At 41.5% G+C, this 14,427-nt stretch overlaps 2 protein-coding genes across 9 annotated transcripts in view; one reads left to right on the top strand and one right to left on the bottom strand.

Moving 5' to 3' along the window:
- Nucleotides 1-14,427, bottom strand: part of LOC146367434 (SPRY domain-containing SOCS box protein 4-like) — an 81,353-nt gene that overhangs the window by 11,013 nt on the left and 55,913 nt on the right. The window lies entirely within an intron of this gene.
- Nucleotides 6,240-8,316, top strand: LOC146367436 (uncharacterized). Its single transcript, XM_084911305.1, has 2 exons — nucleotides 6,240-6,423; nucleotides 6,869-8,316. Exons 1-2 carry the CDS (start codon nucleotides 6,240-6,242, stop codon nucleotides 8,050-8,052), a joined length of 1,368 nt encoding a protein of 455 aa, XP_084767431.1. The 3' UTR covers nucleotides 8,053-8,316.

The raw sequence follows: 14,427 nt of genomic DNA, 5'->3' as shown, positions 1-14,427 counted from the left end.
AATGTAGGGTTGTGGTCACTGAAGAAACCAAATTTCCTCCTTTTGGTGACCACATTTATACTTGCATGCTATTTTCCCAGCATTATTTAGCAGTTAACTAAGTTGTGTAAAACCACATACTGCATAAGCCAAAGTGGGTGGAGAAGACAGATGCACACATTACACAGAGAGGAAACGTCTAACTAAAACATGATCCTTTCCTTTGTCTCTCCCTCAAGTGTTCCTCCCTCCATTTGCCACGGCTTCATCTCATCTGTAACAATACACCTCTCCGCTCTTTTCTCCAGCGATGCTCTTCTATCCGCAAAGGAGAAGCCCCTCTGCTTGCTTTCTTCTCTGCTTCCACTTTCACACTCTACATTTTATCCTCTTCCCTCTTCATACCCTCTAAGGTCACCGTGTTTGATCTTTCCTGGCATATAAGAATTTATTGCTGTTGGGTGAGAGCAGCATTATCTCAAAATGTCAACAAGAGACAGAAAAAAAACAGGTCTGCATTGTGCCTGATGACAGTGCAGTTTTTAATCATTATCCAGTTTGTTTAGGAAGTGCTTTCTAAGCCCAAGAGGTTGAAGAATTTAGAGGAGCATGTAATCCTTTAATCCTTTAATTAAAGCCAATACAATATGAAAATGAATAAACTTGCAGTTGCAAGGTTTTCACATGGTGGCAGAGCTACAATGTGGGCTGATGCAAAATCCCAAAGCTTGCTCCTAAGTTTGTGTACATATACACAGAGAAACAACAGTTCTATAATGTGACCCCTTGGTATATGTCACACCTGCTGGGTTTTTTCCCCTCTCCTAATCTAAAACCAAACTATCACATAGCCGCAGACTGTTTTCCTGTTAACATGAAATATAAAAACAAAACCACACATTTACTCAAAGGAAACGCACAAACTGTCTTGCAAAAATGTTGACAGGTAGAAAAACGGATGCAAAGAGCACACATTACCGAGGGAAACACAAATGCAGGAAATCAAAGTGGCAAACAGACACACATCCCCCAAATCACAAAAGATCAGAAACACTCAAACGGTGCGAAGAAAACAAATACAGAATGCACACGCACGTCCACATGCACAGGCTTTGAGCTTGCTCAAGGGCAAATAAGTCCACTCAAGTACATGGCAGGGGTGGGTACTGATCTTAAGTACATTTTAATACAGAAGATAATTACCATAACTTTTGACTTTCTGATTTAAATAGCCTCCTTGCTAATTTACGCTTCTATTTTCCCCTTGTAGAAAAGGCTGTGTAAGGTTGCTTACATTCACAGTACATATAACGTGCAGATGAGATTCTTTGAGGTTCTGGCAGAAAAACATATTTACATCCCTGAAAACTAAACACTTCAAAAGCCTGTCAACATATTGATCTTTGGCCCATGAGTGTTCACGTGATCGCTACGTGACCACGCTTCACGGCCCGATTACGTATGCACCAGATCAAGCCCATCTGTATACTCAACCTTCACTCGAGCTCATGGGCAAGGTTGTAAAAGTATTTGCAGAATCTTTCCATAGACACCAAACAACTCTAAACCATCTCTGCGGTGTTTTTGCAGCAGTACTTCTCGTGCACACGCAGACACGACAATGTGAGGATCACGTTTTACAGTTAATGTAAATGCATGACAAACTCAAATTACATCGTGGACCACATAAAGCCCATATTGATCAACTGTGGGCAGGACCAGTGAAACTCCCCTTTCTGTCAGTTCAACTACAGAAGTCTTAATATAACAAAAGAAGTGCAATTTCAACAGTATATGTTAGTTTTTCTTCAATGATTAAAAAAAATAAATAAATCCTGCAGTAATAAATAAAAGATATGTGCCAGTGTGGTTCTTTGTGCTTAAAATGTGAGAAAAAAATGTGAAGAATTACCAAAACCGTCCTGGCAGCTCATTTCCCACACTTTGCTGTAATTATAAAACAGGATTGTGGCCCAAAAGAAAAGAACTTCTATAGCCTATGGTCATTGAATAGTCATTTTGTCATTTAATTTTTATTTTTTACTTAATTACTTTGATGTATAATGAATGGCCATGGGAGAGGTCTTTATCAGCCAAGAAAAAAAAGCACCCATAAAAATTATTAAAATAGATTTTTAAGTCCAGAGTTTTCCAGAGTCGTCAAGTGGGCCGGACTGGAGTCTTTCCTGTGCTGTTTCTTGTCCTCAAGCCTAAACATAAGGCTTGATATGCTTAAACTACTTTTTACATATTTTAAATCTTTCTAATAGTGGGCCAAGTTTCTGTCTACATCAAACCAGAAAGTCAGCAGATTAACACGACACAGAAGCTTTAAGTGTGAGGCTGTTTTGAGACAGAAAGAAAAAATTGATTCTCAAGGCGCTGAATCTTTATCCCATTTAAAATCCGGTCTATCAGATACTTCCCTTGTTTTAATAGCCCTGCTGCGCAGCTTCCTGCCCGGTCTGAGTCTCAGTGCATTGCTTTTACTATATGCTCCCCCCAAGAGTGTGACTTTCATATTGTATGTAGAACAAATCAGTGCAGAATATTAAATATAAAGCCTGCTTAGATCTTCTGGGAGGCGAGCAGTGCAGTAAAAACAGCTTATAAATATTTAAATTGACAAATCTGAGCCTAGCCAGTAATGAGAAAGTGGGTTTAAATTATTCGTTATGACACAACAAAGAGAATTTGTATAAAATAACCAGATTCAAACCTCACAACAAAAACAAAAACAGCAAAGACGAGGATTAGCGGGAGGTGTTTCTTTATTCTCCGACTCCTCTGCAAACACTAGAAACTGAACTTTGCCAAACATCCTTCACAGACATGGAGAGAAGTTACTAATGCACCTCCGGTGGCATCCTGTATCTGCTTCCCCAGTTCATTGTGTGACACCAACAGTTTTTACCACTATCACACTTTAGGACACACTGAAGACGCCACTGTGCAGAACTAATGCTGTAATGTTGCAACAATCCATGGAGGATTTGTTAGAAAACACTTTCATACTAAAAAATGGGGGGTGGGGGGATGCAGCCACGGGGTGGGAGGACTAATGGCTACAAACAAAGTTGTTCTAAGCCCGTCCCACACAGACTTAGGAGAGAAGGATGTGAAAATCCTTTGTGTTTCAAGTCCTCCTAGAGCAAACTCCTCCTTCAAATGTTTGGGTAACTTTAAATCATCTGTGGTATGACTCATGTCTTACGGCCACATTAGTGTCACGCAGAAAGATGGGCACTGTGGGCAGAGCTGGCCGGTACAGCGGAGCTGGTGGTAACAAAAGCCACAGTGGTGTTTCTTTTTTAAGCCCTGCTCTCTTTTTACCATTACTGTAAATCCACTGTTTACTGTCTCCTCTGGGAAGGCAGGCAGAGAGATAAGAGAGAGGGAAGAACAGAAGATATAAGAGAGCGGCAGACAGGGATAAAGGGAGCAAGGGAAGGGGTGAAGAAGAGGTAAAAAGAGCAAAGTAGATGAAGCAGAGAAAGATGTGAAGAGGTCGTGAGATAAGAGGGAAGGGTGGACTCGACGGAGTGAGAGTGATAAATAGGTAGAGACAGAGCACAGTGGGCCTGTCTGACCCTCAGATCCCCTTGAACTGCAGGAAGGCAGCTTTAGTCATACAAATCTCAATTTTGGCATAATTGACTAAGAACATCTTAAATTAAGAGACCGAGACCTTGTGTGTAAAGAGACTGAAGACTCTGGATTTTTCAAACTGTGCATTTAACCTGTGTAAGATATGTTAAGGACATTATTACTTCAAGCCAGAATAACCAGTCTACACAGCATTTTAGCATCTTTTAGCTACTTTTTTTGCTTGAATTTAACTCTTACTGCTTCAATTTAGTCTTACTGTTCCCATTAACCTCGTTAGCATTTAGCTAATTAGCCATGGTTTTCATAAAATGCAGTTAAAGTCGTACTTACAATAGCCCAGTGGCCAAAAACATGTGTTAATGGTGTGAAATGGTGCAGTTCACAACAACTTATTGAGTAACACGATGACACTGGATCACTTACACACATATCTAATCTGAGTGTGCTATAGGTGTCCTATAACAGCTTGTATAGGCTCCAGCTTAAAGAGTAGATGGATAGAGGAACAGCAGAGAGAACAGATGACAAGGAGTATCTGTGACATATTATTAACTAATTAATAAGGATATTAATGTAAACGTGGATATAAAAAAATCTCTTTTTAGATTAGAAAATACCGAAGATGCAACAAAAATAACAAATTCACAGAAAGACTGAATAACTGCATAAATGATTGGCTGGTGCTACTGGGAATGTTTCTATGGTTCAGACACCAACATCTGCTATATCAGTGTATTCCTCCTACTGCTCACTGTGGCTGTGATAATAGAAAGCTGGCGTTCCCTGTAACACAAACCAATCAACGGATTATAGTAGAGTCCATAATCTCTTTCTTATGGATAAATGCTTTTAAAACAACTGAATAATTAAACAAACCTAGACAGAGAGTGCCTGGCTTTAGCACATTAACAGATGTAATGTGCTGTGTAAACACCATTTCAGAATTTCAAAGATGGGCAGCCTCATTAGAGAGGGTAACCTAATTATATACACAATTAGGAAGGTTGCTGTGTGTTTGTGTGTGTGCCAGAAGAAAAGAAGGAAGACAGAGGGAGAAAAACAAAGCAGTAGAAGAAGAAGCAGATCAAAGTTCAAAACAAATTAAAAAAAAAGAAAAGAAGAAGAAGCGAGGGAAGTTTGGGGACAGCATACGTGCGGAAAAGGCTGCTGTTCCTGTAGCCTCAAGGCAACTCAAGGATCATCACACACACACACACACACACACACACACACACACACACACACAGGCATTGACACTTCCTGTAAACAAACATGAGTTCTTACACGTGCACACATTCAGCAGGCACTCTTTTGGCACCGACCTAATAGAAACAGACTGAGCTAAAAACCCAGCTGATCCTTCACTGGCTTAACCTCTCAGGTCAGAGCATGGATTCCCCCAGCACACACACACACTCACAGACACACACACACACACACACACACAGATGCATCAGGTGCAAAACAAAAAAGGGGATCAGGTGCAAAAACAGAGAGGTAAGAGAGACAGAAGGGATGGAGACTGAACCGTGGAATCTAACCTGGGATTGTAATCCACCTCTGTGGTTCTAATTTAGAAATCAGCTAATTTACAAGAAAAATTAAAATATCTTCACTTGATTATCTTTAATGTTGCGCCTCTATTTGCACCTAGAACACAAAATGCTGCTGAACGCAGCAAGTCCATGCTCATCCAGCACAATGGACTAAACTGTGAGCAAGACCATTTTAAAGGAGAAATGCAGCACATCTCAGGTTTCAGAGCCTTATAATATACTATTACTGATCATTCTGATATCATGTTAAGTTTAGCTGTGCTGACTTTAGCTTTAGATAATGGAAAACTGTAACAATCAATAGTGCTGCTGCTCACGCACAAAAACAACACAGGCTGACGCAAAATTGCAGGCACGTGTTCACAGTCCGAGTACACCGTTATCTGTGAGGTGCACGTGTTCAGATTAAGGTTAGAGACGCACGGCACGTGAGCCCGGACATTACACAGCAGAGACAGAGAGGTTTATGATCAAAACAAGCTGTAAAATCATAAAACCTGTAAGACAAAAAGACAAAAAAACGGAAGTAAAGCGAGGTGAGTAAGTCGATGAGCAATCTGTCAATGAAATGAACTTTTTTAATTCAGGTGATGAGGATGTTTACCACTTCATATATTAATAATTGACTAAGACAAAAACAAAAATAGCAGTAACACGAAGGATTAGTTTTGGCCTTTATAGTAAAAATGCATCGACTTAAGTATCAAAACGTTTGAGAAAGTTATGCTCGTAAAACATGTAAACCTACATTCGATCGCTTATAGTAAATCTGCGCATGCTGTTATTGTGCTGCAGCTTCTACTGCAGTGTCCCTACATACAGGAAGCCATTCATATTTAATTGATGTAAGCTGACCATCTCCATTATGCTGTAATGCAACAACGCTGCTTGTACATTATTGTATATTTAAATCTTGGCGTAGTAAATAAACAAATTTCTAAATCCACCGAACAGCGAAAACAAAAAGTTAAAAAACGAAAAATTGTTAAAAACAAACTGACGGGAATCATAAACGATTTGATGGTTTAATGATTCTCGGGGATATCAAGAGAGCAATAAAAACTGGGAGGTGCCTTTGTCAAACTTCATAAGTGGATGGAGTATCCGCTCTGCCAGACTGCACTGCTCAACACTCTTCATGTTACAGGCTGTTTATCCTGGGAAGCTGGATTCAGGAATCCCCGCTGTGGTACCAAAGTTGTTATGGAGGAAACTTATACTAGCTACATCTGGAAATCACCCGCAATGGAGAGCTGGTGGAACACACCTATGCATGCAAGTAAGTAATTGCAATCCTAGAAGGCGTATTTGTGACGAGATTTCACAAAAGTTAAATAATAATAATAATAACAATTTCTGCAGGCAAATCTAAGACCAGAATTTGTGCACGACGTCTTGACTGAGCGGGCTTTAGTTTTTCAGATATTGTTTTGCTGTTAAAGATAACAGCAGGCATCTGTTAGTAACAAACCTCCAGTGTGCAAAACACTGAAGGGAAGAAAGATGCAGAAAAGCCTGAGTGTTGTTTCAAATCTCTCCAAGACAGTGAAATGGATATGATTCATATGAGGTGTAAAATATGATTACAAGTAGGCGAGTATGAGTCACTCCTGCCACTCACTGCACTCTACCTTTCTTGACTTTAGTAATTGACAAATCTATAACAAGCACACTGAACTCAGGCCTTTGGATTCAAAGTTTTCTTGCCCTTTTCTTTCCAACAGCATCACACGCACTCAAAGCTTTGCTGCTTGGTCCCAGGAGGACAGGGAAGAGCTCCACGGGTAACACCCTGTTGGGTCGAGGGCGGGTTTTTGACACGAGAGGAGGAGGGGCCAGTGCAGCAGCTGGTGCTGTCACCGCTGGACGCCATTTGACCGTGGTGGATGCACAGGGCTGGGGAACATCTGAGGACTTTGTTCCCAAAGAGGAGAAAATTGAACTCCTGAGAGCATTATCGCTGTGTGGAACTGAGGGACCTCATGTGGTTCTGTTAGTGATTCCTCTTATGGACTTTACAGAGTCTGAGAGGAAAGCAGTAGAGAGAAGGATGGAAATCCTCACCTCTGCTGTCTGGAGACACACGATGGTGTTGTTCACTTTTGGAGACTTGCTAAAAGAAAAAGGCTGCAGCGTACAGGAGCACATCCAAACAGGTGGCCCTGCTCTGAAGTGGCTAATGGAGAAATGTCACTATCGATACCATGTGCTGGATAACAAGGCAGCTGTTAATTGCACGCAGGGGGGACTAAAGCAGGAGGTGAACAGAAGTGGAAGGAGACAGGAATGGACTTGGCTGAAGAAAACTGACAAAGAAGCACGAGGGGTGAGCACCGGAGGCGAGCTGGATAGGAGACGAGAAGGAGAGCAGCAGCAAGTGAGAGAGCTGCTGAGCAAAGTGGAGGATATGCTGGAGGAGAACGGGGGGTGGCACTTCTCCTTTCACATGTACCAAAGGCTGGAGGAGGAATGGAAACGCAGAGAGCAGCAGCTGAGAGCTTTGCTCCAGGCACAGACAGAAATGGGAAGTGCGAGGAGAAAACAAAAGATGGCAGAGACAAAGGCAGAAGCGGAGCCAGAACAACAGCCGAGTTTGGAGGCTGGAGAGCAGGAACAAAGCCGAAAGAAAGAGCTAGAGAACAAGGAGGGATGTGTGCAGAGGGAGATAAACACAGGGGAAGAGAGAGAAGAGGGAGTCGAGGTGGAGCTGATGAGACTGAGCAGTGAGGAGGAGAGGTGGGATACGAGCTCTGAGAGCAGGGGGGAGAGAGAAGAAGAGGAGGAGAGAGAAAAGATGAGGGGGCAGCTGGATGAGGAGAACACTGAAGTAAAGACTGGAACAGTGACTTCATGTTGGCCCAGTGGGGGTCCAAGGTTAGTTTTAAAGCCAATCAGGAGGCTGGCCTAAGGCAGTAATAACCACCAACTCCAACAACAACATCTGGTCATTTACTCTCATGTGCTGTAACAAAAACTCTTGTCATGTGATCACCCATGAGAAAATAAACAAGAGAACAAATCCGGATCTTCACAGACCTACACGCAGCCACAGGCCGTTCACAAAGACTGCCTTCACAAAGCTGAGCCAACTGGCTTCACATTTATATTAAGTATAGACATGAGAGTGGGAAGGAAGTGTATGTCCCAAAGAAATGTCAAACTACTCACCGAGTGTATTTAAAGGACTAAAATGGTATCAAGTCAATAAATAAATACTGTTTTGTTTTGTTTTTCCATTTGCATTGCGTGTCAGTCATTGGTTCCATTGGTTATAACTGCACATATATGCTTCTAAAATCATCAGGAATGTGAGACACTGTGTGATTTCAGTCCTCACTTTTCTAATTATGCACATCTCCAAACTGTTGCAACAGTTCCTAATTTTAAAAATATTTGCAGCACTCTTGCACTCGAGTAATTAAAATCCAATTTCCCTTCTTGGGGTAAACAGACACAAATAAAGCAACTCTGCTATCTGAAAAAAAGTTAGCGGATGAACTCTGATAAAGGAGGATGCTTTCTTAACACCGCTCTCATTATTTTCCCCTCTTATATTTTTAGATTTTCAATTTGTAAATAAAATTGAGGCACTGTCACTCCATTGGAGGTTTTCAGCCTAAGCCGAGGGACGTGTGCTGTGCCACCCATTTCATTAAATCTCAGCAAACTGTCAATTGGCTTCAGGGGATTGCCGTCTCTCTTCGACTGACAGACTGTTAATTCTCATCTCTGGCTCGCAGTCATGATGCCGTGCGAGGTCATTTGTGCCGTAAGCAGCGAGGTCACTGTCTGCCCAAGACACCAGGCGTGACCAGAAAAGGCCATTTCAAATGCACATATTCAGATAAATATTTCATTAGGAGAGCTCCAGACTGTTCAGATTGTTAAGAAAAAAATTAATCCAACCCAACTATTCATAAAAATTAGGGGTTTTTTTTCAGTCCTTTGCCATTTTTGAAGCAATGCAAAGATTTTCAACACTATTAATTAGGGAGCGTGCAGGCGCTGCATTTGTTTTCGTCCCGCCGCTTCTTTTAATTAGATACAGAAAGCTGCTGTGATATTAATTTGGTCCAAGAAGTCTGCTGTCTCCAGACATGAGCTGCTGAGATTTGTGTTTACAGAGCTTCACTGGAACCAAATGTTACACCAGATGCTTTCAGCAGTCACCTCTTCCCGGGCAGACTGTGTGATCTATCAGTGATCGAGTTTAAATACAAAATGTCATAAACCCCTTTTAACAGAGATTGCTTTAAAACTAACCCTCCTTGCTACCTCTGAACATTGATGTCAGAGGCCCATTAAAACCAGTTATTTTAGGATGAATGGTGGGCCCTAACATACAAACTCACTTGCTAAAGTAAAAAAAAAAAAAAAAAAAAACACGACTGAAAGTTTTATTTTCCCAAAAAGCACAACTTTTCGAATCAGTCGGTCCAACAATAAAAGCTTTCAGCTGACCCCGCAGCCGTGTTCTTAGAGTTGACAAAATTGTTAGCGTGTAACTGCTGCCGGTAATCTTCTGTTTGATAACACAGTAAAGTTCCTCCTTCAAAGTCTCTGTGTTGACATCTCTGACGAAACTGCAGCTCATCTGGAATTTGATACCTTGTTATGATTTTTATTGGACTTCGTTGCACAAGATGAAGTCTGACACACGGTTGGGTGAGCACTATCAGCTTCAAATATGCCGTGAAATTCCTTATCAAGACAAACTGTGCCTGGGAACAAAGTGTTTTGGGAATTACACAATACCTATAGTTGCCAATTAGTGAATGAAAGGTTTATCTGCAATCTGTGTTATGTAATAGCAGATCGCTATTGGTCAGGAGTCCACACTTCAACATAAGAGGTGCTTGTGAAATGTTAAAGAGTACAAGTGAAATTATTAAACAGAAGAATTGGAATGGCGTTCACCTTTAATAGTAATATAGTGAATGACGTGGAGCTATAAATAACCCGCTGCACCTTTTATTTGTCTGGCTCCAATAGCTGCTTGAGGTGAGCACTCGTCTAGGCCACTGCTGTTGCTATGAAACAACTGACAACCCATTTAATGTGCAGCACTGGTGAGCTAAAAGCTGAAATATCTTTGACTTTTAGCGCTGGAATGTGCTCCGCTCGAGCAGCAAGAGGCATGAGTGGCGTCCGATAAAGCTGTAGCCCGGTCACAAACTCAGCTTTAGTATATCTGCACAGACTCACTGTCAATGACAGGCTCAGCGTGTATTTAAATGCTAGTGCTCACCTCAAATGACATGGTCATGACTACGACAGTGTTTCCCTAACATCTAACATAGCATCTCCCTTAACTAACGTTTAATGTTAGTCGTCTTGTCTCACATTTGAGTTTTTCCTGTTTTGCTGTGATTGCTGGTTTTCCCCGTACATCTCTTTTGATCTTTTTTAGAACCTTTGATTTTGTTCAAATAGGCCTAATCCTTTAAAAGTCTCCAATTAATCCCCTGCGTATCCGTAGTCAGATCGTCCTCTTCAGAGGGGTTTACTGTGAAGCAAGATTAATGGGTTAGCAATCTATGTTGAGCTTGTCTGTGTGACAAAAGTGCCCATCTTTTTACATGACTAGGCAAGCTGGTCGTGTAAAAACAACACACGCGCGATGAATACCTGTTCAGCCGTCACATTAGAAACAAACAGCAGCACTGAGAGCACGATCGGCATTAAAATAACTCAAACTCAATTGCTTATTTTATCACTCTGTGATTTCTGGCAGCATTAACCTTTTGTCTTGTTTGTAACTGTGTTGCTGTATTATTTTTTATGTTTTTTATAGATTTTTTTAAACCCTATTTTATTATCATTACCTGATAACATCTGTGACTGAAGTAGGCGGCACTCATAAGGATCATTTTGTGTGAAAGAAAACTCATATGACGTGTGAAACGCCCCCATTCATGCGAGCAGACAGAGAGACTGAAACAGAAAGCCCGACTTGACAGAGAAACCTGATAATTGCTGTTGTGATGCCCATTATCTCTGACTGGAGTAGGAAAGACTGGCTTTATTGAGCCGCCTTTGTAGTTTACCCCTCTAGTTATTTTCATGATCTTTGTTTAGGATCATGTTGAGGCTCCTTGTTTAGGCTTTAAGTTTTTATCTTTTTTTGCTGGCTTAATTAAGAAGGGTTTTTTTGTTATTTCTTGCCTCAGTGTCCTGCCTTTGGTTCCTATCTAAAACCATATTTTTGAGACGTTTAGCTTTGCAAAGGTGGGTGAAAAGTGTGAAAACTGAAAACTTCTTCTGTACTTCTCTGTATTTTGCACCAAAAAGCATGGTGTTGCAAGTCATTAATAATGAAGAAGGTGTCAGAGTGTTAATTTGAGGTCTAAAACTTTAGACACTGCCCATGACCGGCCATACCTCACCGAAGTAAGACAGTTAAGCAGAGGTGTGAGGTTAATGTGTTTCTTTGATGTCCAATATCGGTTCTTTGTGATTACAGCGACTGAATGTGGAGAAACAGACGAATTGTTGAGACTTTTTTTTCTTAGCTGACCTCAAGCTGCAGTGCGCTTGAGATAAAATCAGCCTGTATGTGACACATGAACTACAAGTGAGTTTGACACCCCTTGTCTCCACACATGTCCCACATTCTGGTTGATAAATGGACTCATAAGACCTAGAGGTTTCTGATACTGCTCGTTGTCCTTTGAAGTCGCTACCATCGCTTAAAAGTTTCACAGAACTGCTAAAACTTTTGCAGCCACCAGGATAACAAAGAAACAAACAAAAAAAGCGAACTGAATCAAAGCTGCTAATTTTCTCGTATTCTTTTTCTATTGTTTCTTCCCATGATCACAACGCCCTCACCACAGTCGTTGAGATTCACGGTTTTACATGATAACCTGGCCTAGAAACCTAGTAAGCTCGAGGAGCTAGTAAACCACATCTTTGGCCCTTTAACAAAAAACTATACCTTGATGTTACAAAGTGCATAAGTTGCAGCTTTTTTTGTCTTTCTCAGCAAGTCTACAAAAAAAAGCCACAGCTTTTGTTGACCTTGATGCTGAAGTCCATTCTTGTTTCCTCACTGGTACAAAGTTGCTTTCAAGATGTGATTAGCTCAGTCTAGAAGAGACTGACAGACAGACAAAACCAGTGAGCTTATTTGACCCCAGCTGAAAATGATACTCTGCCAACTACAAAAAAGAAATTGTTACTAACCAACACGCACATAAGTCATAATTACATAAATGCTCACGTAAATGCAAAAGCGTCCGACTGATCTGATTAATGCGGTTCTGTCTTTCCTCTCTTTGCTGAGGCACTGCTGTGTGCTTATGCAGCCTTGTATCCGTGCATGACGTGACAAACAAAACAAAGACACTAGCTGTGTTTTCTAGATAAAAGAGATGAGCTAGTAATGGAAGAGATGAGTACCAAGTGAATGCTGCATATAACTGTAGTTTATGTGAGGCCATACAGGCCTCTCACACACTGTTCAAGAATTTTTCTGGCATGGCTCCATTTACTCACTCACCTTCCCCCTAGCTTCGGGCTCATAAACAAGTCATACGCTAGTCGGCTTAACACCGCTGAGCTGAGACGACCCACGGTGCCGCTTCATGCTCTAAAACGATTCAGTGCAAGGTGACTTTTTCGGCTATTTTTTTGCTCTGATGCACTCCGCTGTGGATCTTTACTCCATTGCATCCATCACACACCCACTCACAAGATTAGAGTGCACTGACAAACTTTTGTCACCATCTGTTCTTCTTGGAAGTTGAGTCATAAACTGAACATAAAATATAAATTTACAGAACTGAGAATTACATCACACTGTGTTTTACACTGAGTAAGTCACCATTCGGTTTACACACCAGCGCCTGATGGTATATTGTTAGTCAAGGATCTGAAATACTAAGTAACTATTTCTACACAACACTTTAATTAAAGTAGGATTACACATCTCTGACAGCCTCAACTGAACATTTTGTTCCTCAAATGTAACTTCTGCAGTCAAAGCGTATGACGGAGGACAGGGCAGCAGTGTGGGCTTGGACCAGATCACAGCAGGATCGGCCAGCAGAGCTACAGTAACCGCCCGGGCACAGAGCCCAGCTGAGGGTGAGGGGACCACGGGGCAATGTGAATTAGATACACAGAGGAAGTGATGGATAACTAAAGAAATAAGAGTAACAGATGAAACACGGGCTGTACTAGGAGAGAGTTACATAGAGGGCAGCAGAGGAAGAGAAGGAATAGAGAGTGAAGAGTGAAAGCAGAGTGTAAAGAGATCTACTGGTTGTCAGAAAAAAAAAAGAGGATGGGAAATGGATGTGAATTGAAGCTCCACAGCTATTTTTTTCAGAGGGGTGAGCATCTATGGTATTAAATATAGACTTTGTCCCAGTACAAAGATTTAAATGTTTAAAATCACATGAAAGGAAAACAGCAACAGAGATAGAGCTGAATAGGGCTGCCACGATTAGTCGACTAGTCACGATTACGTCGACTATCAAAATCGTCGACGACTGATTTAATAGTCGACGCGTCGTTTGAAGCTTTGTAAGATCCCAAAAGACGCAGGAATAAGTAGTTGGATTTAAGAGTGTAATAACGGACTGAAACAGAAGATGGCAGCACTGCATATACAAGGATGCCAGCTGCCGTTAAACCCCGAAGAAGAAGAAGAAGCTGTGTCCCAGAATTCATAGTGCAGCCCAGCTCAGTTTCCAACAATGGCGGCAGCTAGTTAGTTTTAATGTTACTCTTATTATTCTTTCTGGGTCACAAAATAAACGTTTAACATATTTTCAGGCGAGAATGTAGCTGTGTAAACCTCAAATATCTGCTCAGTTTATCAAGACACCACATGTTTTCAAAAGCGCTCCTACGTTTTCGGAGACGTCTGTTACCCCCTAGCTCGATAGCTAGCCGGGGGCAAGGCTCACTAGAGCCGTGAGAACACCGGACTCCCGGCAAATCGTTTTCAAACCCACCTCCGTCTTTCGCTACTCAGGTTAAACATATTTAAGTCACTTAGATCAGCGGTCCCCAACCCCCGGGCCTCGGACCGGTACCGGTCCGTGAGTCGTTTGGTACCGGGCCGCGAGAGTTGAGGCTCAGGTGTGAAATGTATAGTTTTCAGGGTTTTTATCGGTTTTCAGCGTTATTTTGTTATCGTTTTTATCGTTTACTCTGTTTTCCTGGGTCTTTTCACGTGTGTTATGAATAAATCTTCTTTTTTTCGTTACCGGTACTAGTTTTATTTTGTTGTATTTATCCGCGACACATTAAAGGCCGGTCCGTGAAAATATTG

The sequence above is a fragment of the Perissodus microlepis genome, chromosome 18 (genome assembly GCF_051167445.1).
Source record: "Perissodus microlepis isolate ML-2025 ecotype Zambia chromosome 18, ASM5116744v1, whole genome shotgun sequence".
Lineage (NCBI taxonomy): Eukaryota > Metazoa > Chordata > Actinopteri > Cichliformes > Cichlidae > Perissodus > Perissodus microlepis.
This window is presented reverse-complemented; position numbering and strand designations above follow the sequence as displayed.

Bases quoted from the DNA above. Each gene is read 5' to 3' on its own strand.
- LOC146367436 (XM_084911305.1), top strand. From the start codon at position 6,240: ATGGAGTATCCGCTCTGCCAGACTGCACTGCTCAACACTCTTCATGTT. The intron at 6,424-6,868 runs GTAAGTAATTGC...TCTTTCCAACAG, and splicing joins GAACACACCTATGCATGCAA to CATCACACGCACTCAAAGCT.